At 40.6% G+C, this 24,847-nt stretch overlaps 1 protein-coding gene across 1 annotated transcript; it reads right to left on the bottom strand.

The window, feature by feature from the left end:
* Window positions 1-4,450: 4,450 nt before the first annotated feature.
* LYZ (lysozyme) lies at window positions 4,451-10,030 on the bottom strand. Its single transcript, XM_047066619.1, has 4 exons — window positions 9,895-10,030; window positions 7,737-7,901; window positions 6,016-6,094; window positions 4,451-4,517 (listed from the first exon to the last, which is right to left on the bottom strand). The coding sequence occupies exons 1-4, from the start codon at window positions 10,028-10,030 to the stop codon at window positions 4,451-4,453; spliced, it is 447 nt and encodes a 148-aa protein (XP_046922575.1).
* Between the last annotated feature and the right edge of the window lie 14,817 nt (window positions 10,031-24,847).

Genomic DNA, 24,847 nt, shown 5'->3' with positions numbered 1-24,847 from the left:
TTGATCCATTCTTTATACACCTCTGGGTAACCTGATATGAATAAACCCATATTTTTTCTGGGTTTATTCATACTAGAATGGTTCCAAAATCTTGAAGCCCAAGGCTGCACCTGTGTTGAAGTCCTCTGCTGCCCTCCCATGGCTAGTCTACACACTACATTCACATAGTCTTGAGACCTGACCTGTGGATGAATTTGTTTCTTTAAGTTTTATTTATTTAACTAATCTCTACACCCCACATGGGGCTCAAACTCACAACCCTGAGATTAAGGGTCGCACAGCCTTCCGACTGAGCCAGCCAGACACCCTGAGACCTGACCCTTGGAATCCCAGAAGCTGTTGTACTGGAATCATGTGGACCTGAGGAGTAAGAAAAATCCTAGAATGGTAAACATGGAGGAATATACTAAATAATAAGAAAGAGATTCATTCAATCAACTGTTTATTGAGCATGTATCATGTTCCAGGCACTGTTTTAGGTGTTTGGAATATAGGTGTAAACAAGAGTAAAAAACTCTGCCCCCCTTCCTATTAGGACAGTGACCCAGCATAGCGTGTTAGAGATATAACACAGTTAAGAGGGTGTGCAGATGTGGAAGAAGGAGGAGCCAACGAAGGGTATCAGAGCCTGAGTGGAGGCCGTCTCTTCCATGCTGTGGCAGTGTTGGGAGATCGGTTACATACAGACAAATTGATCAAATACATACATGTACTAAGGATACATTTTAAGGTTATTAAGGACAATGGATGCCAGCTTTCTCACCATCAGAGAAGGGAGTTCTCTGGGAACAACATGGGAAAAGAGAAAACTAGAATAAACCCTGTGGTGTGGGATTGGAGTTGGAGATACTGATGTGAATTCAATATAAATGGATAGATAGAGTGACGAGTATTGTGCCTATCCTCCTTCTCTGGTCATTGACGGGGCCTGGCAACAGTGACACCCTAGTGCCTAGATCTTGTTTTTTAAATACCATTGTCCACTGTGAAGGATCAGTGTTCTTTGGAGAAATGGGTGATTTCAGGGCTGGAGCAGGGAAAGAACAAGGTGAGTCTTAGAACATCCCAGGATGTTCTAAGAAAACAAGAAGGTGCTCAAAGAATGATGAGAACATGTCAAAATAATGCAGAAGCGAGCTTGCAGGAGCTCCACTAGCCAAATCATGGACAGCGTGAGCATCAAATATAAACGATAGTAATAGATTATAATTCATTATAACTTGAATAAAACAGGAAGCCATGAGTCCATACTGATACAATAAATAAATGCATAAGTTGAAAATTTGATAAGGAACAATCTCAAAGTACCTTACTCTTCGCAAATACTTCACAGGGGAGGTGACTTCAGACATCACCTTCATCAAATGACTGAAATGAACGTCACCAGTAATAGAACATTTCAAAACCACATGCCACCTAAGAGGGCACAGTGAGAACGGCACAGCCTCACTTCCGTGGTACTCCTGCCAAAGAGGCACAGCCTAATCTAATCAGTAGAACCTCAAAGCAACCTTGGGACATTTTACAACATAACTGATTTGTGGTCTTCAAAATTGTTAGTTGTAGAAGTCAAGGGAAAAAAAACCGAAGAGATGATCCAGATTGAAGAAAACTAATAAAGACCACCAAATACAATACATAATTCTGAATTAGATATTTTTACTGTAAAGAACTTAGAGGGACAATTGATGAAATTGAATGCGATATGATGATTAGGTGGTAATTATGTAGCACGGTTAACTTCCTGATTTGGGTGATGTTTTGAAGTTATGTAGGAATCACATACTGAACAATTCAGGGCCACATGGGCACCAATTTACTCTCAAACTATTTAGAAAAATAAAAGGCCTTTCTACTGTACTTGTACATTTGGGGGAAATTGAGTTATTTCAATATGTTTAAAAAGTGGGAAAAATCTGGGTTTTTTTAAAGATTTTTTTTTAAGTAATCTCTACATCCAATGTGGGGCTTGCGAGATCCAGAGTAGTATGCTCTACCCACTGAGTCAGCCAGGTGCCTTGAAAATCTGTTGTTTTAGAAGTTATATTTCAGCAAGAAAAGACAAAATAATAAATAAATAAATAAATAAATAAATAAATAAATAAATAAATAAGATATGTGGTCTATCCAGTGGCTATAGGCATGAGTCCTGGGGACCTCCCACAGTTAGAAACTAAATAGCAGAGAAAAGGCCAGCCAGCCAGCCAGCCTGGCCAGCCAGGACTGAGAGGAGCAATCCGTGAGGCCGGATGTGAATGAGGAGAAGCAGAGGGAGAAAGAGTTTTCTAGAAGTTTGAAGTGGTTTACTTCGTCAAGTACTGCTGGGAGATCATGTAAGTTGAACAGAGAATGGGCGATTACTAGAATTGGCCTCAAGGAGTCACAGAAGGAGCCATGAAGGAGAGGTTTCAGCTAACTAAGGATAGCAGCCAGGTGAAGAAGGTTTGAAAAGAGGGGCACCTGGGTGGCTCAGTCGGTTGAGCTTCTGACCTTTTAAAAAATTAATTAATATATTTATTTTGAGAGAAAGAGCATGCATGAGTGAGGAAGGGGCAGAGAGAGAGAGAGAGAGAGAATCCCAAGCAGGCTCTATGCTGTCAGCACAGAGCCCAATGCAGGGTTGGATTTCACTAACCTCAAGGTCATGACCTGAGCCAAAATCAAGAGCAGGAAGCATAACCAACTGAGCCACCCAGGCGCCCCTGAGCTTCTGACTCTTGATCCAGGCTCTGGTCATCATCTCACAGTTTGTGGGATAGAGACCAGTGTTGAGATTGGCGCTAACAGCCTGGAGTCTGCTTGGCTCTCTCCCTTTTTCTCTCTCTCAAAATAAATAAATAAACATTAAAAAAAAAAAAAAGGTGTGAGAAGAGAAGGTGAGGGAGAAAAGGCAGGTGAGGACATGGAGTCGGTGTATACAGATCTCTCATCCCAGAAGTCAGAATGATGTAGTTAGAGACTTGTGTTGGTTAATGGAGGTCTTTGTAAGATGGGAGGTTACCAGGACATTTTGTACAATGGCAGGGGTGATCCAGCAAGGAGGGGAAAACTCAGGATGCAGGAAACACTCAATTAACTTGGAGTAGTGAGAGGGATTCAATCCGAGATTGCATGTGCAGACAGTTATTGGCGGGAGCAGAGGAAGAGAGGTAAGGTGTGACCACTGTCATGGTGGCAAGGAGGAGAGAATTTCGTATGAGGTTGCTTCTTTTTTCTCAGTGTCATGTGAGGGCAGGTGATATACTGACGAGAGAGAGTGGAAGATGGGTGGTTGGGTGTGTATGCTGGGTCTTTGAAGGGAGAGGAAGAGAAGTAAAATAGTCATTTTGGAGAGTGGGAACACCACCATAGGAGTGCAGAGAAGTCAGTAAGATGGTCATGCAGACTGAGGGCCCATGTCAGATTTGTGGTTATGATAGTGAGATCTATCAGAATGCTTGTGGGTTTTTCTCCAGCAATATCTAGCTATTTGGGTACAGGTGAAGACATAGGATATATTAAGAGTGCCAAATATATATATTTTTAATACATATATTTTTTCTTCAGAGACGCTAGATGGGTCTAAACAAAGACAGACAAAGCCTTTAATGATAATGTTTGTATTTTTTTTACAGCATGCATAATTTCACATTTGTGGTTAATCAGCAATTATTTCAGGATTTATTCATTCTGCATGAATCTAAGTTAATAAAATTAAAGAACAGCAACAACTCATCTAGTCCTTTATATTCCTTCATAATCAGAAAAGTGCACAGAAGAATTCTTCAAAGGGCTAAAATAGATTGACACATAAATTGTTAATTTATTTTTAAAGGAGTATGAAAGCAACATTTCTGAGAAAACATTTAAACCAAGGTCACACTTTAGAAAAGCAAAATCCTTAATTCAGGCTGTTTTCATTTTTGTCATTTAGCATTTTTACTTGATATTGTCCAACAGAGTGTTTTGGTTTGGTTTGTTTTTGTTATTTTTCTGTGTGTGCGTGTGTGTGTGTGTGTGTGTGTGTGTATTTTGTTTTTGTTTTTACTGTTTTTGGAGATGCCTGAACAGATGAAGGCATCAGATGCCTATGAAGCTAGAATTTTGCCTATGATCAATTTGTTGTAAGACAATCTTCTGTTACATTTTTATAAACTACTGGGGAGTAATAAAGATTAAGTCTGGGCTATTTCTTTAAGAACTGAATGTACTGGAGATGTATTTGATAGGCAAGATTTTAGATAAGCTTTCACCAGCATTATTTCTATTAGCAAACTGAAAAATGTTACAGGATGACTATCAAATAATAAACACATTTGTAAACAAGCCTTTTAGAATAAAGACCATATTTTGCTCCTGCATCTGTAAAAATGTTATTGTTTGAAAGAATGGTAGTGTGACCTTTCACTCAATCACTACTCCCTTAAAGGAAAAAGACCTAGAATGAGCTGAAGAAGGAAAACTCCAACAGTTACACTCCACAGTTCCGAACATACTGAGAGACATCTTTGTTTCGACAGTGTGTTTTCCACGCCACCCTGTAGAGAATGGTGAAATAAATGGTGATAAGGTTAAAACACATCTTCATTGTAATACACATACTTCAAATCCTCTGGGAGAACAGAATGTTTTACCACTAAATGGACAACAGGCTACAGACAGATATTGCTATTTATTAAATGGAGAGATGTACACCAAGTATATCACCTCCCCCGAAGCCCTCACTAGAACACAGAATGCTGAACATAAACATTGATAAATGCATTCTGCAATAGCACCTGCAAAGTGCTTTCCACATTCACTTAACTCCAAAAGTAGTTTCAAGATATGACAAGGAACTGATAGAGTGTTGAGAATCGTAAAAACTCTAGAAATCCTCCGGGCTCTGGGCTGATGGCTCAGAGCCTGGAGCCTGTTTCCGATTCTGTGTCTCCCTCTCTCTCTGCCCCTCCCCCGTTCATGCTCTGTCTCTCTCTGTCCCAAAAATAAATAAACGTTGAAAAAAAAAAAATTAAAAAAAAAAAAAAAAAAAAGGGGCGCCTGGGTGGCGCAGTCGGTTAAGCGTCCGACTTCAGCCAGGTCACGATCTCGCGGTCCATGAGTTTGAGCCCCGCGTCGGGCTCTGGGCTGATGGCTCAGAGCCTGGAGCCTGTTTCCGATTCTGTGTCTCCCTCTCTCTCTGCCCCTCCCCCGTTCATGCTCTGTCTCTCTCTGTCCCAAAAATAAATAAACGTTGAAAAAAAAAAAATTAAAAAAAAAAAAAACTCTAGAAATCCTCTAAAATAAATTGAAGAGTAAAAGAGTAAGATTCTATATTTTTAAGTTTTTATTTAAATTCTAGATAGTTAACATATAGTGTAATACTGGCTTCAGGAGTAGAATTTAGTGATTCCTGAGTAAGATTCTAAATCAGAGGAAGTAGATTGTTTCTAGGTAACTCCTTGTTTAGCATAAGTCTAGAGCTGCAATGTTCACTTCTCAGTAGCATACTTTGGTCTTTGAAAATCCTCTCTCATTTCTCTTTTTTTTAATTTAATTTTAATCTTTATTTTTTACATTTATTTTTGAGAGACAGAGTGAGACAAAGTGAGAGTGGGAGAGGGGCGGAGAGAGAGGGAGACACAGGATCGGAAGCAGGCTCCAGGCTGTGAGCTGTCAGCACAGAGCCTGACTCGGGGCTCCAACCCACAGACTGTGAGGTCATGACCTGAGCCGAAGTCAGACGCTCAACCGACTGAGCCACCCAGGCGACCCCCCCTTTTTTTTTTAATTTTTAAAATGTTTATTTATTTTGAGAGAGAGAGACAGAGTGCAAGTGGGAGAGGGGCAGAGAGAGAGGAAGACAGAATCCACAGCAGGCTCCAGGCTCTGAGCTGCCAGCACAGAGACCGACGGGGGGCGCTTGAACTCACAGACTGTGAGATCATGACCTGAGTGGAAGTCACACTCAGACGCTTAACCCACTGAGCCACCCCTCTCTCACTTTTCTCTTAATCCTAGGGCAAAGTAGCTTTCCCCACTAATGCTTAAACGTACCATGCTTTAATGCCTTGTGGATCACTGACAACCCTCTTTGCACATTTTACAGCTTGACTGATGTTATCTTGCAGCAACTCTGAAAAAGAGATGGTGAGGAATGAGAACAACTTCCAGAGAAATTTCATTGTAAGCTTAGATATAGCCAGCATTATTCTCTTAGGCTGAGGAAAGAACATTAAAGTAATATTCCAAGAGTCCATTTATCTGTGAATGTTGGGGGAAATTTTTGTTTCATTCCATCCCATTTGGCATGAGATAAAGCATTCTGTTTCTCATATACCAAAGTCATTGGAAGCTCTGGAATTAACTAATGCAATAGAAGGTTGTCTTTTTAAGTAGGGACTGTAAAAAACACAACAAACAAATAAAAAAAACAAACAGAGACTAGCAACTTTTTAATCAGCAGTTCCACTACCAGAAATCTATCCTAAAGAAATAATAAAAATGCACCTGGAGATATAGGCACAAGATGTTCATGGCATTTAATAAAGGGGAAAAAGCAGAGGAACCTAAGGGCTTACCAATAAGAGTTGGACCAATAAGGTATGGAACATTAATTTGTGGAATTCTTTTCATCCTTGAAAAAGAATACAGCTTTGTATTTGTTGACATAATTTTGTGTGATAAAGAGCAAGTCGTAGGCAGTATATGTAGTACAACTTCATTTTTCGTAACACACACATTGTTTACATGTTTGTGTGTAGGTTCATTTGTGAATGATATAGCTTTGTAATTCATATACATGATTGATACATTTTGTGGAAGAATATATACTAGAAGTTACCAGTGGTCATAAATCTCTGGGTAGTAAAAATTTTTATTCAATGAGCACATATGTTATATAATATATTTTTTAAAATAAATCAAAAATAAATTATCTGGATAAAAAATATATTCTGAGATGAATCTTGTCTATTAGGAATTTTAACATTTAAAATTAACAGTATCAGTTTTACTATATTTCTCCAATATTTTTGTGCACTAAAGATTCCACATTTATTTCTATTTTTTATATGAGTTCAATAGAATATTTGTTTCACCCTAATTAAACAAATCCATTAATCAACTTGTTAGGTATAACAATAATTATATAGGAACTGTATTTTCTGAAGGTGCAAGTTATATGTTATATGTAAGTGATGAGTCACTAAATTCTATTCCTGAAAACATTATTACACTAAAAATAAGTGTAAAATTAAAAATAAATAAAATTTAAACAATGTCAAAAAATAAAAGGCACCAACAATAAAATAAAATAAAATAATTCAGCAAAAAGGAACATATACATGAAAAAAGTAAATGGTTGTTTATTATACTAACGTCTCTAAATTTCTATGTATTTAGGACATTTCAAAATAAAAAGTAAAAACAATTTTTAAAAAAGGGCCACACAACCAAATTATCCCTAAACCTCCCCAAAGAGAGTGGGAGAAATGACATTCTTTTTGACAAGCATTAATAAATCCATTTATAATAAATTAATAGATCATTTCAGAAACTTGCATATATTAGAAAACATCAACTTTTTATGATATAATGAGCTCTTTAATTTCTTAGGGAATTATGAGGAAGATAATAAAGCATTTCTAGACATTGAAATAGAGTTTTTCTAGGTCGCTGATGAATCTTTCAAGATTTTTCATTTGTATTGAATCTCTGTTCTTGTAAATATAGCCAGATGAGTCCTGTGCCATCAATCAAATATCATCGTGTCTTACCGCTGCAGGATACATGACAGGCATTTTCTGCATGGGGGGTTTTGCCATCATTACACCAGTAACGGCTATTAATCTGAAATATCCCATAATCAGTGCTTCGGCTTCCAGGATTGTAGTTTGTAGCCCTTGTGTTATAATCACTTTCCCATTTGGCCACACACATCCCTGAAAAAAACTTATTTTTAGTTATAAATATCAATACCACCTGATTTATTTGTCATACCATAATCAGTTCTAATTTGCTATTCTATTGTTAATGACTTACTTTATAAGTATAAAGGTGTGTTTTACTTGTAAATATATATATACATTTATATTTAAGATTTTATTATTAAAATTTTTTTCAACGTTTATTTATTTTTGAGAGACAGAGAAGACAGAGCACAAGTGGGGGAGGAGGAGAGAGAGACACACACAGAATTTGAAGCAGGCTCCAGGCTCTGAGCTGTCAGCACAGAGCCTGACATGGGGCTTGAACACGCGAACCATGAGATCATGACCTGAGCTGAAGTCGGCCACTTAACCAATACAGGTGCCCCTAAGATTTTATTTTTTAAAGTAATCTCTACATCCAAAATGGGGCTTGAACTTAAAACCCTGAGATCAAGAGTTGCATGTTCCACTGACTGAACCAGCCAGGCATCCCCAAAAATATTTCAACACTTTAGTGAGAATCCTTTTGTTAGCAAATCATTTTGTAATGCTAATGAACAAGATAGAATACTTTCAAAATATTAAAATAGCTGTTTCTTCCATTGCTATTACCCTTCCCCTGCTTCCATCTTGCAGGCAAGATTTAGCCTAGAATAGGAAAATCAACAGAGTTGTTAAGTGAATTTTAAAATTAATAGCAGATATGTACGCTGATGGAAAAACGCTTTTTATCAGAAAAACTAAGAATTTTCTGGGAGAAATAAATTTTCTTAAGATACCTAAAGGTGAATTTGGTTATCAAATTAGAATCTGGTAAACAAGAGATATAGGGGCACCTGGGTGGCTCAGTCAAATCATCCGACTTTGGCCCAGGTCATGATCTCACCATTCATGAGTTAGAGCCCCTCATCAGGCTCTGTGTTGACAGCTGGGAGCCTGCAGCCTGCTTTGGATTCTGTCTCCCTCTCTCTCTCTTCCCCTCCACCGCTCATCTTCTCTCTCTCTCTCTCTCTCTCTCTCTCCCTCTCTCAAAAATGAATAAACATTAAAAAAAAAAAACCCAAGAAATATAAATAGGAAAGACTTTTTCATCTATCCATCCACTCATTCATTCAAAAATAGTTATTGGAGCGCCTTGGTGGCTCGGTCAGTTGAGCATCCAACTTCTGCTCAGGTGAGTTTGAGCCCCAGGTCAGGCTTGCTGCTGTCAGTGCAGGGTCCGCTTCCGATCCTCTCTCCACCTCTCTGCCCCTCCCCTGCTTGTGCTCTCTCTCTCAAAAAAATAAACATTAAAAAATTTTTAAACAGTTATTGAGAGGAAATGTTTGAATTCAACCTGAAAAATATAGTGATCACATTGACAAATATGGACTCAAATATAAAATAACTTTTACTTGGACATATCTCGAATTATGTGGAAGAAAATGAAAAATAGTTAATCGACTATAGTGAGAATAGTAAAACGGGATTTCAAGCTGCATTTCAGGGATCCTTACACACACAGTAATTGAGGGGAACTGCACTGAGAGTTCAACATAGGTTTTTAAAACTTTGCTGTTAAAAACCCCATGTCATGGCAGGGAAATTTAAAAAGCAGAAAATACTCATTACTCTAAGCTCATTTTTTTTGGAACCAAGTTCCAAACAGGAAATACCTGGTGTCAAGTAGAAAGGACTTGATACATATTCCAGGCACTCAAATGTATCTTTTAGTCAGACTTCATCTGCCACTAAACCTGGGGCAACTGGCAAATTCAGCTGCACTCGAAGAGTGCAGTGGGTCCTGGTGTACTTAGAATGGCATAGAATTTTGCTCTCCCATGCCCTCATTCCTTCTTCTGGCATATCTGATTCAAAAGACACGAGTTGATATTTGTAACAATTGTAAGCACACAGACCCTCAAAGAAATAAAAGAAGTCCATTCATTCAAAGCCTTTCTTATTACTCATCCTCTGGCTATTCCACACTCGGCTAAGTACTTGCACGTATGGAGAGGTAACTTACAGGTCGCCAGGCTGACACCTTTAAAGCCATCCATCCCAAGTCTTTTCAGAGTTTTGGCCAGCTCACATCTTTGAAAGATCTTGCCCTGGACGGTGACGGACAGGAGGAGAAGCCCCAGAAAAAGGAGAGCCTTCATGTTGACTAGGAAGCCAGATCTCTAGGCTGACCAGGGCAAGCTGGCTTCAGTATTTAACACCTTTTAACTTCCTTCTTCTCCTAGTCCTTTGGGGGCTCCACCCTTTGAGAGATGGGAAAAACAGGAACTTTATTGGTTCACTGACTTTAAAAGTTCTTTTTTGATATTTGAAGAGAGATATTCTGATGTCCTAAGAATTAACCTACAGGAAAATGATGAAATGGCATTAAAGACTTGGCTCAGGAAGCACGGGGAAGTAGGGCTGTTTCCAAAGCAGGAATCGTCTCCTATTTTATTATGAATTTGAGCAACTATAAAGAAAAATAACCTGAACGACCATGTTACACAACTGAAAATGGGGTCCAATTTTTTATGTTGCCTTCACTATGTTGTCTTCATCTTTTTCACTTACAATTATTTTATACACACTTTCCCCCAAAGCACACAGTACATTACCGATCGTTTTTAATGGGTATGCAGCATGATACCATATTGCTCAGCCATATTCCCACTCTACATTTTTTGTTGCTGTGATACACTTTTTGGCTTATAAATCTATGTTTTCCTATTACAAATAAGCCTCATGTGAACAATTTTCTAACTTTTTGACAATGCCTTATCTCACATTTTGATGTTAGAACATAAGGGGTCATTATATAGCAAGGGGACTTTATAATCAAACCTAAAGACAGGGAGCAGACTATGCCACCTAAAAACCTTCCCCTTTGGCATAAAGATTATTTTTTTTTCAACGTTTATTTATTTTTGGGACAGAGAGAGACAGAGCATGAACGGGGGAGGGGCAGAGAGAGAGGGAGACATAGAATCGGAAACAGGTTCCAGGCTCTGAGCCATCAGCCCAGAGCCCTACGCGGGGCTCGAACTCACAGACCGCGAGATCGTGACCTGGCTGAAGTCGGACGCTTAACCGACTGTGCCACCCAGGCGCCCCTGGCATAAAGATTATTTTGAACTGAAGGCAATTGAGAAGCAGATCCAAGAAAGCTCTCTGCCCTCCGACTATATGCCTGAAAACAGAACCTAAATTTGTACAGAAGTTAATCACTGACAACCCTACAAGACAGCCCCAGAGGACTCCACAGGACAAATTTTACCGACTAGCTATTATCTTCCAGTGGCCACTAAATATTTATCTTCCCACAGTTTGCTACCCTTGGAAGCCTAAACCTCTTCTCCTCTGTTTTGTCACTGTTCTAAAAATGTATTGTTCTTTGGTGAAGATACTATGTAAGCCCAAATTCTAGCCACCTCCTTGTGTTAGCATCATCCGTGCATTTCTCCCAAATACACATGAGATACACATGTTAATAAACTTATTTGTTTTTCTCTTGCTAATCTGTCTTTTGTTACAGAGCCCCAGCTGAAACCCTAAAAGAGTAAGAGGAAAATGATTTTTCTCCTCTGGTACAGCTTCTGCTGATGAGGATGGTACAGTAGAAAGCTGGATCATTCTACTATCCCTAGAGACTGCAGTGCAGCTATGAGGGAACAAACAACAGACCAACAGAAGGTAAGAATCCTTACCACGTCAGTCTCCCAGATCTCTGACTCTAGTACCCAGTAAAGGGAGGAATACAAACATTTCTCTGTCCTTTCCTTTCTAAGCTCATAATGGCAGGAGAGTAACTTTGGTAAAATAGATCTTGAATCATGAATTTGGTTTGGGGTTCCTATAGGTTATGGATTCTTAGCCTCCCAGAAGTTTTCATGTTTGCATTATCTGACTTTTGTGTTATTTGTCATGATGAAAATCATGAGAATCTTCATTTGTCTTGTTTTATTACTAAGAACTTGGATCTGTAACTAGTGAGAATATTCTCTCTGGTCTCTGGCACTTGGGGAGGTGGGGTTGTTCAGGCTGTTGGGCTTGCATTAGGCAGCCAGCCAGCAGGCTAGGGTGCTATTACCATCTCTGTTTTCATTCCCTTGTTTGTGCTGGGAAAATTTCCATTCTGGTACCACCTTTCAGGAAACATAGATTAGTGGATCTGTGAATTAAAGTGTCTCACTTTGTGGGAAACAGAACTTTCTTTACCACCTGTGACAATGAAGGTCTTTGCTTTCTTATACTATCTTTGGAGTGGTTCTGCATCTTGAGAGAGCTATATCCTTGGCATTCTCTTTGAGGACACCCCTGTGTCCATGGTTTGCCATAAAAGGCAAAAAAGCCATAAAAAGGCTTATTGGTTTGGAATCATAGTTGAAGTAGGTATACCTTTGAAAATTTGGACTTTTACATCTAAAGGATTTTTAAGAGAGCTCTCATCCTAAACAAATGCCCTGTTGGTACTTATAGGAAGATCAGATAAGAAAGAGAGAAAGGAAGGAAGGAAGGAAGGAAGGAAGGAAGGAAGGAAGGAAGGAAGGAGAGAAAAGAAAGAACAGTTATAGAAGATACATGGCTAGTGTGAGGGAAAAAAACTTCACAAACTTCCTTAACTAGATTAGGAAGTAGAGATCAGACTCAGAACAAATGCTAAGAACTGCAAAGGACACTGAAGCAGGCGTGAAAGATGAAAATACGGATAGCCGGGAACTAGCTTTGACAAAAGCACAGAAAAGGCACAAGAAGGCTTGACTTATTGTCCCTTACTCTGTAAGCAAATCCCACGAAGTCTAGGCCTTCCCATATTTTTGGCTTCTGCTGCAGGCAAAAAAATTCATCAGACTGTCCCTACCCTTAAAAACAAAAACAAAAACAAAAAGCTTCGTAGTAATTGTTAGGATGTCCTTGGAACCACAGTAGAGGGGACGGCTATCTTGCCAGCGCAACCCAACGAAAAGTTGCCAGAACGAATCAGAGGTCAACCAATCACCGAGCGACAGCACGACCTGCCACGAAAAAGGCCCACCTGGACCTAAACCCAGAACCGCTGCAGCTTAAAAACCCCACCCCACCACACCTGGGCGCAACTTCCCTGACTCCTCTCTCTCTCTCCCTGAGTCATGGAACCTCATCCGAGACCTTAGTTCCCAAATAAAGCCTTTGACTGCTAAAATATTTTAGCCTCTGACTCTTATCTTTACCCTGCTTTACGCCTGACCCTAACATTTGGTGCCGAAACCCGGTGGGGAGGTAGTAGCTCGCCTCCCTTGGCTGAGCCCCCTCCTCGCCAAGCCAGACGCCAACCACCCTACTCCCAAGCGCCTACAGGAGCCGGTAAGTAGGACAGACCCCTCCTTCCCTCCTCCAACTACGGCTGACACCCACGAGAGACCTCTCGCAAGTCAGTCTCCTTTCCTCCGCATGCCGCAAGGCCCGCACGCTGAAAGGCCCGCACGCCAGTAGGCCTCTTATTGCAGCGCAAGGGACACCTCGCCCTGCCACGCCAATGGGGAGTAACGAGTCTAAACCACCTCGATCTCTTACCCTTCCTCCAATGTCTATTAAAAAACTTCCGGCTCCTGGGCTTACAAGACGAACTTCCTCGTAACCGACTCATCCATCTTTGCACTGTAGTCTGGCCTCAGTACAAATTAGATAATGATTCTCAATGGCCACCCGAGGGGTCTTTACAATACCAAATCTTAACCGATCTGGACAATTTCTGCCATTGGCTGGGAAAATGGGAAGAAATACCCTACGTCATGGTCTTTTGGGACCTCAGGTCTCGCCCCAACCTATGTTCCTCCTGCCCCTCTGCATGCATGCTCCTTGCCCACCCACAACCCCCCCGACAACCCCACCTCACCAACTTCCCCGATCTTTGACCCATTAGAGGATCTAGCCACACTGCCCACCTGTCCTCGCCCCCTTCCGTACTCCCAACCCCCAGCCGTCCGCCCTCGCCTCCCATATCATCCCGAACTCGTGCTCAGGCCCCTCCCAGCGAACAGAACCCAGCGGGCATCTTACCTCTCCGTGAGGTGGCAGGACCTGAGGGCCTGGTTCGAGTTCACATCCCCTTCTCCCTCCAAGACTTATCCGCCATCAAAAAGTGGCTAGGGTCATTCTCGGCTGACCCCACCCAATACATTAAAGAATTCCAATACCTTGCCCAAGCCTACAGTCTCACATGGCATGACATCCATGTAATCCTCACCTCTAGCCTCACCCCTGAGGAGAGGGAGCGCATCCAGGCCACAGCCAGGGAACATGCAGACCAAACCCACATGACCGACCCCACTATGCCTGTAGGGGCCGATGCTGTCCCGGCGGCCGACCCCGATTGGAACTACCAACATGCAGGCAATGGTCACCAGCGCCGGGACCAGATGATCCAGTGCCTACTAGCAGGCATGAGGGCAACCTCGAACAAATCAGTTCAAGAAATAATACAGGACCCCAATGAAAACCCCGCAGCCTTCCTTAGCCGGCTCACAGAGGCACTTACCCAGTATACCAGACTAGACCCTACCACCCCTGCCGGGGCCACAGTATTGGCCACCTATTTTATATCCCAATCTGCCCCTGATGTTCAAAAAAAACTAAAAAAGGCCGAAGATGGTCCTCAAACCCCTATGGCCGACCTGGTAAAGATGGCTTTTAAAGTTTTTAATGGCTGAGAGGAAGCTCAAGAACAATGGCGATAGGCCCGTCTCCAACAAAAGGTACAATTACAGACCCAAGCCTTGGTAGCTGCCCTGAGGCCAGCCACAATAAAGCCCTCTGGACCATGGCTCCCTCCAGGGCCATGCTTTAAATGTGGCCAAGAAGGCCATCGGTCTCGTCAGTGTCCCCATCCCAAAAAGCCTACCAGTCCATGCCCATTGTGCCAGCAAATGGGCCACTGGGAATCCGATTGTCCTAACCCAGGGGCGACAGACTCACAACACCCCCACATGGTGAGGCTTCACCCTGATTGGACTCTGCCTTCCAACTGCTGGAGCTGGAGGATGATGACTGACGAGGCCCAGACTCAGTAACTCCGGTGACCCACACCGAGCCCAGGGTAAAACTCCAGGTAGCGGGTAAGTCCATCTCCTTTCTGTTGGACACGGGGGCTACCTATTCCGTCCTGCCGAGCTATTCAGGCCCCACCACGCCATCCTCCATTTCGGTCATGGGCATAAATGGCACCCCTCCATTCCCCCATGCACACCGGTACTCACCTGCTGCCTGGATGACTTCCACTTCTCCCACTCCTTCCTAGTCATCCCCTCCTGCCCCGTCCCCCTGTTGGGCTGAGATATCCTCAATAAATTAGAAGCCTCAGCAACCTCCCTATCCACCTTACAAAGGCAGATCAACTCCCTAGCACAGGTCACTCTACAAAACCGATGGGCCCTAGATCTCTTGACAGCAGAAAAAGGGGGAACATGTCTATTCCTGAGAGAGGAATGTTGCTACTACCTCAATGAATCAGGCTTAGTCGAAACCAATATAGAACACCTAAAGGAAATCCAAAAAACTCTATCCGCCCGCCCAGGATTCTCAGACCCCCTAACCTCCTGGTGGCAATCACCCCTCCTAACTTGGCTCCTCCCCATAGTCACCCCTCTAGTTGCTATCTGTATAATACTTATGCTCTTACCTTGTTTTCTCCGTTTCGTATGAAAATGAATTCATGAAGTTTCCCAGGTTGCATTTCACCAGATGGTGGTCCGGCCATATTCCCGCATTCCAACTCAGACCCCACATACCATGACGTCGCCCTTACACCCGCAGAAAGCAGCCAGATCAGATCCGTGGCCCATTATCACCAATAAGAGATTGGAATGTTAGGATGTCCTTGGAACCACAGTAGAGGGGACGGCCATCTTGCCAGCGCAACCCAAAGAAAAGCCCCTAGTAGCGTGCCAGAACGAATTGAAGGTCAACCAATCACCAAGCGACAGCACGACTTGACGCGAAAAAGGCCCAACCCGACCTAAACCGGGAACCCCTGCAGCTTAAAAACCCCACCCCACCACACCTGGGCACCACTTCCCTGACTCCTCTCTCTCTCTCTCTCTCTCTCTCTCTCTCCCTGAGTCACGGAACCTCACCCGAGACCTTAGTTCCCAAATAAAGCCTTTGACTGCTAAAATTTTTTAGCCTCTGACTCCTATCTTTACCCTGCCTTACGCCTGACCCTAACAGTAATTACCGTTGATTTTTTTTTTCTTTTTTGCTTAGCTAAACTATAAACTATTCAAATACATCAGTTTCCCTATTATTGTCCCTTTTCTGTTCCAGGTTCTTCTAGGATCCCACACTACATTTAATCTTTATTTTCTATGCCCCTCCACTTTAAAAAATTGGGTTTTCTTTTTATTATTGAGTTCTAGATGTACTTCATATATTCTGGATGCAAGTCCTTTGTTAGACATAAGCTCTGAAATGATCTTTGTCCAGTCTGTGGCCTGCCTGTTCATCTTTGATTTTTGATAACAAGCAAATATGCCCTTGAGTTCCTTCTTAGATAAACCCTCTATCCTTTCTCAGTCCCTTGGAAATATTAATCTTACCATGTCTTAGAACTGTAAGTATCCAAGGAGAAAACTGTTGGCTAAAGTAACTCCCCAAAGTGGAAAAAACAGGTTTTTAAAAAAACAAACTGCTACTTGATATTTCACAGGCTCCCTTGCCCAAAATTTAGTCTGCAGCCTCCACAGGATTATCTATTAAAGACAAACAAAAACCTTCAAAGTTTTCTCCACAAATATTGGTAAAAGCTGTAGCTATCTAAATGGGTAAGCTTAACTTGTCCCATCTGCCAGAACCACCATTTAGATCTAACTGTTCTTTTAGAAGTTTGTAATACAAGCTTTGTATTATTGTACTTGATATAAAATTTAAAAATTTCATAAAATATTTAAATAAAAGCCATAAGACTTCTGTTTTATCTGTCTGGATGTTTATGTGTAGCAATGTATGTATGTTATATAGATGCGGTATTTTTTCCCATCTGGATGGTATACCTAAAAACTGACTTGTAGAAAAGCTCTATTAATTGGCTTGAAGAAAATGTAAGCACTTACATAAATTAAGACTAGTCAAATTAGCTTCTGTTATCTCTACTAGATATTTGAGATTATAAAATTGTAAATTCAACCTAAGAACAAAAGGTACAATAAAAATGATTTGCTTAATGTATGTCAACATGGCAGAAAAAGCTACATGTGTAAGTTTTTGTAACTTTTTAGTTTCTTTGAGGAACTAAAGATATTTGGATCTGTTAACATGTTCTTTTTGCCACATCAACAAGTTATACTATGAAAATGCATGTGTAGAAATTACAAAATGATATAATTATAAATATGCTAATCTCACAATGTTAGTATGTAACAGTTCACAATTGCTTACTTCTTGGCTTTCATTGGAAATTGTTTTCTAAAGGTTAAGAATTCTAATGAATATATGTAAATGAAACCTACATGTAGAAATAATAAGGGTAAAGAAAAAAAACTTTAGGCAAAGCATGCAGGGACAGTAAAATGTGTTTTTGGTAGGGAAAGGTATGAGGTATGAGAATGCATTTTTGTTAAGGGGAAAGTAGAGTAATTTGTCCTAATTCAGAGGTTATTTAAATGTTATTTTAGACTAGAAAAAAAACAAAAGACAAAACCTAAATGGACATAGAAAGTTAGGAAAAGAGAGAAGCACTAGGAAAGGGAGGAAGGGAAGAAAGGAGGAATTGTTATCTTGTGTGGTCAAGCTGCTGCTGAAATTGAATGAATTTATTTTAAGGGCTTTAAAAGTGAGCTTTAATAGCAATAGTGTGCCTATACAAAACTGGAATTTAATTTTCCCTCTATTGAAAGGAGAAATTTTTCTTGGATTATTGTAAAAGATTTTTCTTTACCAGATAAATAACTTGCCTGGAAAATAAGGACTCAGTATCTTATTAATAACTGCCTGTGCTTCATGTTCTTTATCAGGTCTTTGATTACATAAAGATGGAGTCTTAGGGCATCTGGGTGGCTCAGTCAGTTAGCGTCTGGTTCATGATTTCAGCTCAGGTCATGATCTCACGGATGGTAAGATTGAGCCCTGCATCGGGCTCTGTGGTGACAGTGCAGAACCTTCTTGGGAGTCTCTCTCCTCTCCTTTCTCTGCCCCTCCCCCGCTCACACTCACTCTCTCTCTCAAAAAATAATAATAAACACTTGGAGAAGAGGAACTCACAGGAAACAGAGCAAAACAAAATAAAATATAAATTACAATGAATATATCTGAGAAGTAAAAAAATCACATCTATGTAATAAGGAAGTATACTATAATAAATAATCAGAATTTAAAAAGGAGCTCTTGAGATTTAAAAATATGACCACATTAGTAAAACACTTTATAGAAGAATCAAGAGATAAATTTGAGAAACAGTCCCAGAAATAGATAAAAAGACAGAGATGAAAAACGGGAGAGAAACAATGAGAATTAGAGAACAAAGAAATCAAACATCCAATAAATGGAAATTCTTAAAAGGAATTACAGAAGAAAAAATACAAAATAAATGTGCAAAACTGAAGGACACAGATTTCCAGATCAAAAGGCAACCAAGTGCCTGGCATAATGGTGTGGAATAAAATGTATATCAATGCACATCATCATGAAATTTCAGAACAACAGGGAAAAAACAAAATCTTAAAACTTAAGGATAGTAATCTTCAACCCACACTCCTATATACCGTCTAACTATCTAGTGTGAGAGGAGGAAAAAAAACCACTCTCAGATGTGTAAGGACAATAAAACTTCACTTCCCTGCACCTTTTATCAGGAAGTCTCTGAAGGACATGTTCTATTTTAAAAGCAAATGAGGGTGCCTGGCTGGCTTAGTTAGTGGAGCATGTGACTCTGGATCTCAGGGTTGTGAGTTGAAGCCCCATGTTGGGTGTAGAGAGTACTCAAAATCTTTAAACAAACAAGCAAAAAAAGATGGTGTAGGATCTAGGAAACAGGGATCTAATACAGGAGAGAAGTGAAAAAGATCACCAAGACAAAAGAAGAAGTATTGTACAACATTGACAGCTTTCCCATAGGTTAAAGAGAAGCCAATTCAGATTATAGCAAGAGGGTAAAGGGCTCCAGGAGTGTGGACTCCAGGGGGAAAAACCAAACTTAGAGATGGCTTGGAATGTCTGAACCTATTGAAGGGAGTTTGACAACCCTGGCGGAGACTTTGGGTAATGAAATAATACATGAATAAGTACAGGAAAAACTAAGCAACCAGAAAAATAAGGTAATTATTAATACCAATAAAACCAAAAACGTAAGCATGGTAACTCACGTATTATGGTCATCTGTGAGTGTTTGTGCATGCTTGTACAGAAGAACAGGAAGGGCAGGAAGAGTTGAGGGAGACCTAAATCCTCACCTTCCTTGGTGGAAAAATAGAAAATGTCTATGATTGAAAATCAAGCAATAGTAGAATAAACATACTGTTGAGATATATGGCAGTAAATACTAGAAGAAATAGCTAAAGAAGTTAAAAAGAGATTACCTCTAGTGTTGGGTATTAAATGAGAAAGATTAGGGCAATTTTTCATTAAATTTGATTAATTAAATTTCATTTCATTCAATTGTCATTAAATTGATAACATTTTATTTTACTTTAAAAATATACACATATGTGGCACAAAACAGACACTCAGATCAATGGAACAGAATACAGAACCCAGAAATGGACCCACAAACATATGGCCAACTAATCTTTGACAAAGCAGGAAAGAATATCCAATGGACTAAAGACAGTGTCTTCAGCAAGTGGTACTAGGAAAACTGGACAGCAACATGCAGAAGAATGAACCTGGACCACTTCCTTACACCATACACAAAAATAAACTCAAAATGGATGAAAGACCTAAATGTAAGACAGGAAGCCATCAAAATCCTCAAGAAGAAAGCAGGCAAAAACCTCTTTGATTTTGGCTGCAGCAACTTCTTACTCAACACGTCTCTTGAGGCAAGGGAAACAAAAGCAAAAATGAACTACTGGGACCTCATCAAAATAAAAAGCTTCTGCACAGTGAAGGAAACAATCAGCAAAACTAAAAGGCAACAGACAGAATAGGAGAAGATGTTTGCAAACGACATATCAGAAAAAGGGTTAGTATCCAAAATCTATAAAGAACTTACCAAACTCAGCACACAAAAAACAAATAATCCAGTGAAGAAATGGGCAAAAGACATGAATAGGCACTTCTCCAAGGAAGACACCCAGATGGCCAAGCGACACACGAAAAATGCTCAACATCACTCATCATCAGGGAAATACAAATCAAAACCACAAAAAGATAACACCTCACACCTGTTAGAATGGTTAACATTAACAACTCAGGCAACAACAGATGTTGGTGAGGATACTCACAAAGCGGATCTCTTTTGCATTGTTGGTGGGAATGTAAACTGGTGCAGCCACTCTGGAAAACAGTATGGAGGTTCCTCAAAAAATTAAAAATAGAACTACCCTATGTCCCAGGAATTGCACTACTAGGTATCTATCCAAAGGATACAGGTGTGCTGTTTCAAAGGACACATGCACCCCAATGTTTATAGCGGCACTATCAACAATAGCCAAAGTATGGAAAGAGCCCAAATGTCCATCAATGAATGAATGGATAAAGAAGATGCAGTATATATACACAATGAGAATTACTTGGCAATCAAAAAGAATGAAATCTTGCTATTTGTAACTACATGGATGGAACTAGAGGGTATTCTAAGCAAAATTAGTCAGAGAAAGAAAATATATGACTTCACTCATATGAGGACTTTAAGACACAGAACAGATGATCACAAGGGAAGGGAAGCAAAAATAATATAAAAAACAGGGAAGGGGACAAAACATAAGAAACTCTTAAATATGGAGAACAAACAGAGGGTTACTGGAGGGTTTGTGGGAGGGGGGATGGGCTAAATGGGTAAGGGGCATTAAGGAATCTACTCCTGAAATCATTGTTGCACTATATGCTAACTAACTTGGATGTAAATAAAAAGGGGAAAAAAAAAGTGCACCTATGTGATGAGCCCTGAGTAATGTACAGAATTGTTGAATCACTGTATTGTATACCTGAAACTAATATAACACTGTACATTAATTATACTGGCATTAAAAAAAATTAAAAAGAAAAAATATACACATATGTTTTGTGATGAAAAAATGAAATAAATAAGCATTTTGGTTAAGCATCCGACTCTTGATTTTGGCTCAGGTCATGATCTTGTGTTTCATGGGATGGAGACCCATGTTGGGCTCCACACTGTCAGTTTGGGATTCTCTCCCTCTCTCCCTTTACCCCTACCCCACTAACCTCTCTCTCTCTCTTAAAGTACATAAAATAAACTTTTTAAAAAGTTTTTAAAAAACTCGTATTAATGGAGGGAGGCATTGGCATAGGTTTTGTCAGGGAGTGTTAAATAATCACTAGCCAATGAAGCAGTGCCATTTTCCCGAAGCTGTTAAGGACCTTGGGGGAGTAGCTGTACTCTCCTCTTTACTCTGCTGCTGCTGTCTCTGTGGAGTTTGGCCCAGGGGTGCAGAGGACCTAGTCTCATCTCTGCTGTAGCGGATGGCTCCTAGGACAATATGCAGGGGTGGAAGAGATGGGAGGGTAGGGGTAGGAAGGTAAAGGGGGAACAACACCATCAGGCTGTCCAGAGGCAGGTGATGAAAGGTTAAGGTGAAGTGATTTCGCACTCAGCTAATAGAGCTTCATCTAGCTGTGTAACAGCCTGTGCAACAGACCCATCGTCCCTAGCATCTGCTCCTTGCAAGCCCAGCAGCCTGGCCACAGGTCAGTGTGGCTTCCTGTGGGAATATTACCTGCCTCAGGAGCAAGGCTTGACCCTAATCCAAAGATAGCATTTTGCTGGCCCCTGAATTCATGGGTCACTGGCATATGGTAAGTGAATTGGGTTTGCCTAATCTATACCCTTGTATTTATTCCCCCACAACTTGGTGATCACTTTCCATTCTTTTAGCTCTCGATACCCCTGTAATTTAAGCTCCTGTTCTTTGCAAAAAAGATGAAAAAAACAAGATCATTTCTTTTGTGGGTCTCCTGCCACCACTCAAATCATTTAACTTTTGCACTTAATTTAGTCTACGGCCTTGCTGTTGCTGTGCTTTGAGTGAGGTAATGGATTCATACTGAGAAGAAATAATATTTAACATACACCAGAGGAATTATTTCTACTGTAATGCCAATGCTGTGCTACAGTAGTCTCTAGTTCCTGGGCTCTATCACAGAGGCATGATTTACTGAGTATGGAACCATCGCGAAGTCTGATCCATAGGACTAGCCCAGTAGGATCTGCCATACACTCTACCCCCGATTACAGAGGAGATTGTGCCATCCCTGATATGTGCTCTGCAGGCACTCTCTTCTCTGCCTCCACACCTGTTGTTTCTGCAATCTGCTATGCAGACACCGAAAGGAGTGCCAGGATGTCTGGTGAAATATGGCCCAGAGAAATGAGGCTGGAGGGGTGAGCAGGACCAGACCTAGGTGCTAATCCCAAAGACAGTGAGATTTAGGACGTAATCCCAAAGACCAGGGGAGACTATTTGTGAGTATTAAACTGGAGAGTAACAGGATCAAAATCTTTAAAAAAAAAACCACTCTAGATTGGACTCAGGGGCTGTTGCTAGAGAACTGACAGGTAATCCTGATGGCAGACAATGGGGTATGGAGACAACTGAGGGTTCAAGAGATATTTAGGAGGTTTGAATAATCAAGATTACTGATCACCCAGACTATTTGGAGATAAAGGACAAAAGATAGATCAATAAGACCAGCTTTTGTTTATAAGATGTTTATGAAGTGTTAGTCACTTTAAATAAACATTACCTGTAATTTTTACAGGGATCTTAGAGGGAGGTATTATTTCCAATTTAGAGATGAAAAAAGTAAGTGTCCTGGGGGGCACCTGAGTGGCTTGGTCAGTTAAGTGTCCGACTTCAGCTCAGGTCATGATCTTGTGACTCATAGGTTCAGGTCCCTCATCAGGCTCTGTGCTGATAGCTCAGAGCCTGGAGCCTGCTTAAGATTCTATGTCTCCCTCTCTCTCTGCCCCTCCCCCACTCATTCTCTGTCTCTGTCTCTCTCTTTAAAAAAATAAACATTAAAAAAAAATTTTTTTTTAAATGTGTCCCAGATAAGTAAAGTCATTCACTCAAAGAAATACAGCTGGTCAATGACAGAGCTGGGAGTTAGACTCAGCCTGTTTCCATGGTCTTTTCAATGTACAATAATACTACCTTGTAAAAATTGAAGCGGAAAGAGAAGAAACTGAATATTGATACCCAATTCTCACCCCTTGACAATTATAAATTCTTTGTCTATCCCTTGTCTAATTTTAGGTCCTGACATAGTTTTGCAAGCCCATTTTATATACTTATTTTTAACGTATGAGTTATCTCGAAGAGGCTAGTCTAACACCTCTTAGATGCCATGGAACAATTAGAGGCTATTTTAAATTTTTTTTTTCAACGTTTATTTGTTTTTGGGACAGAGAGAGACAGAGCATGAACAGGGGAGGGGCAGAGAGAGAGGGAGACACAGAATCGGAAACAGGCTCCAGGCTCTGAGCCATCAGCCCAGAGCCTGACGCGGGGCTCGAACTCCCGGACCGCGAGATCGTGACCTGGCTGAAGTCGGACGCTTAACCGACTGCGCCACCCAGGCGCCCCGAGGCAATTTTAAAATGCATATTTCAATACGCTTGGTGTGTGAACAACTAATAAAATAATTCTGGATGGCTTTTTATCCTTTGTGAATACTTTCTAAATACACTATTCTTTCTGCTGTCTTTAAGCTACCACCGCAAATACAGTTAGAACTTTGGCTGGATCTCACTTCCCTGTTTCACATTATAAACATACATTTTCCTTCCCACTTTGGTCATATTATAAAAATCTTTTCTCAATTTACACAATAATTTGGCATTGAACATTGAGAAATTCTGATGAAATACCGAACTGACTTTTCAAATGTGTGATAAAATGCAGTCTTATTTGCAAAGACATGAACATGTTCCCATTTTGATTTCCTCATTCCAGAAGAGCATTCTGATTTCATTTCTTTACTGAGTATGGTCTTTGGGTTTAAGATTCTGTATGATCTTTTCATTTGTTCCAATGCCAATAAATCTCCTTTTTGAACTAGAAACCAGTGATTTCAGTCTGCAAATTAGCTCTGTAAAATCACAAAACATTGGAGAAAAAATTGTTGCAAATAGGAGAACAAGATCATATACTCGAGTGGTACTCTTCCTCCACCTTGACAAACATTTTATTGCTACCCTTAACAAGCAAATAAGACAATATGCTTAGCAAATTATTGGTAATAATTTATATGCATACATGTAACGGAAGATAATGCTATCCTCCCTTCTGCATCACTCTAAGTCATTTTGGATGCAGCCATACTATCTTCTCATCCCTCCACCCCCAACCCCAGGTCAGCCACCTTTGTGAGGTGGCTGGTTGCTGGCATAGGAATAGTCTACTTCCAACTCAGTCAAGTAGGAATTCAACTCACAAACATCGTGCCATTTGCACATGAGTCTCACAATGACCTGACCCAAAGATGATGAGGGTTCTATTAGTGTCTTACGTATTGAGTTTGGAAAGTAGTTTCCTTGATTGTTGATTCAGAATGATTTTCAATTAAAGAGTAACTTAGCAAATTTAGAAATGTTATAAAAATATAGAATGGTAAACTGTAACCTGCTCTTAAAAATGAGTAGATGTTTGGGGCGCCTGGGTGGCTCAGTGGATTAAGCATCCAACTTCCATTCAGGTCATGATCTCATGGTTTGTGGGTTCAGGCCCCACATCGGGCTCTGTGCTGACAGCTGGGAGCCTGGAGCCTGCTTCGGATTCTGTGTCTCCCTCTCTCACTGCTCCTCCCCCACTCATGCTCTGTCTTTC

The sequence above is a fragment of the Lynx rufus genome, unplaced genomic scaffold (assembly GCF_022079265.1).
Source record: "Lynx rufus isolate CCGP_SWC_20201006 ecotype Redwood Valley unplaced genomic scaffold, mLynRuf1.p SCAF_7, whole genome shotgun sequence".
In the NCBI taxonomy this organism is placed as follows: domain Eukaryota; kingdom Metazoa; phylum Chordata; class Mammalia; order Carnivora; family Felidae; genus Lynx; species Lynx rufus.
The sequence above is the reverse complement of the archived record's forward strand: the minus strand, read 5'-3'. Positions and strand labels throughout refer to the sequence as shown.

Bases quoted from the DNA above. Each gene is read 5' to 3' on its own strand.
- LYZ (XM_047066619.1), bottom strand. From the start codon at position 10,030: ATGAAGGCTCTCCTTTTTCTGGGGCTTCTCCTCCTGTCCGTCACCGTC. The intron at 6,095-7,736 runs GTAAGACACGAT...TCTCTTTTTCAG, and splicing joins CTGTCATGTATCCTGCAGCG to AGTTGCTGCAAGATAACATC. The intron at 4,518-6,015 runs GTACGTTTAAGC...CATTCTCTACAG, and splicing joins CCACAAGGCATTAAAGCATG to GGTGGCGTGGAAAACACACT.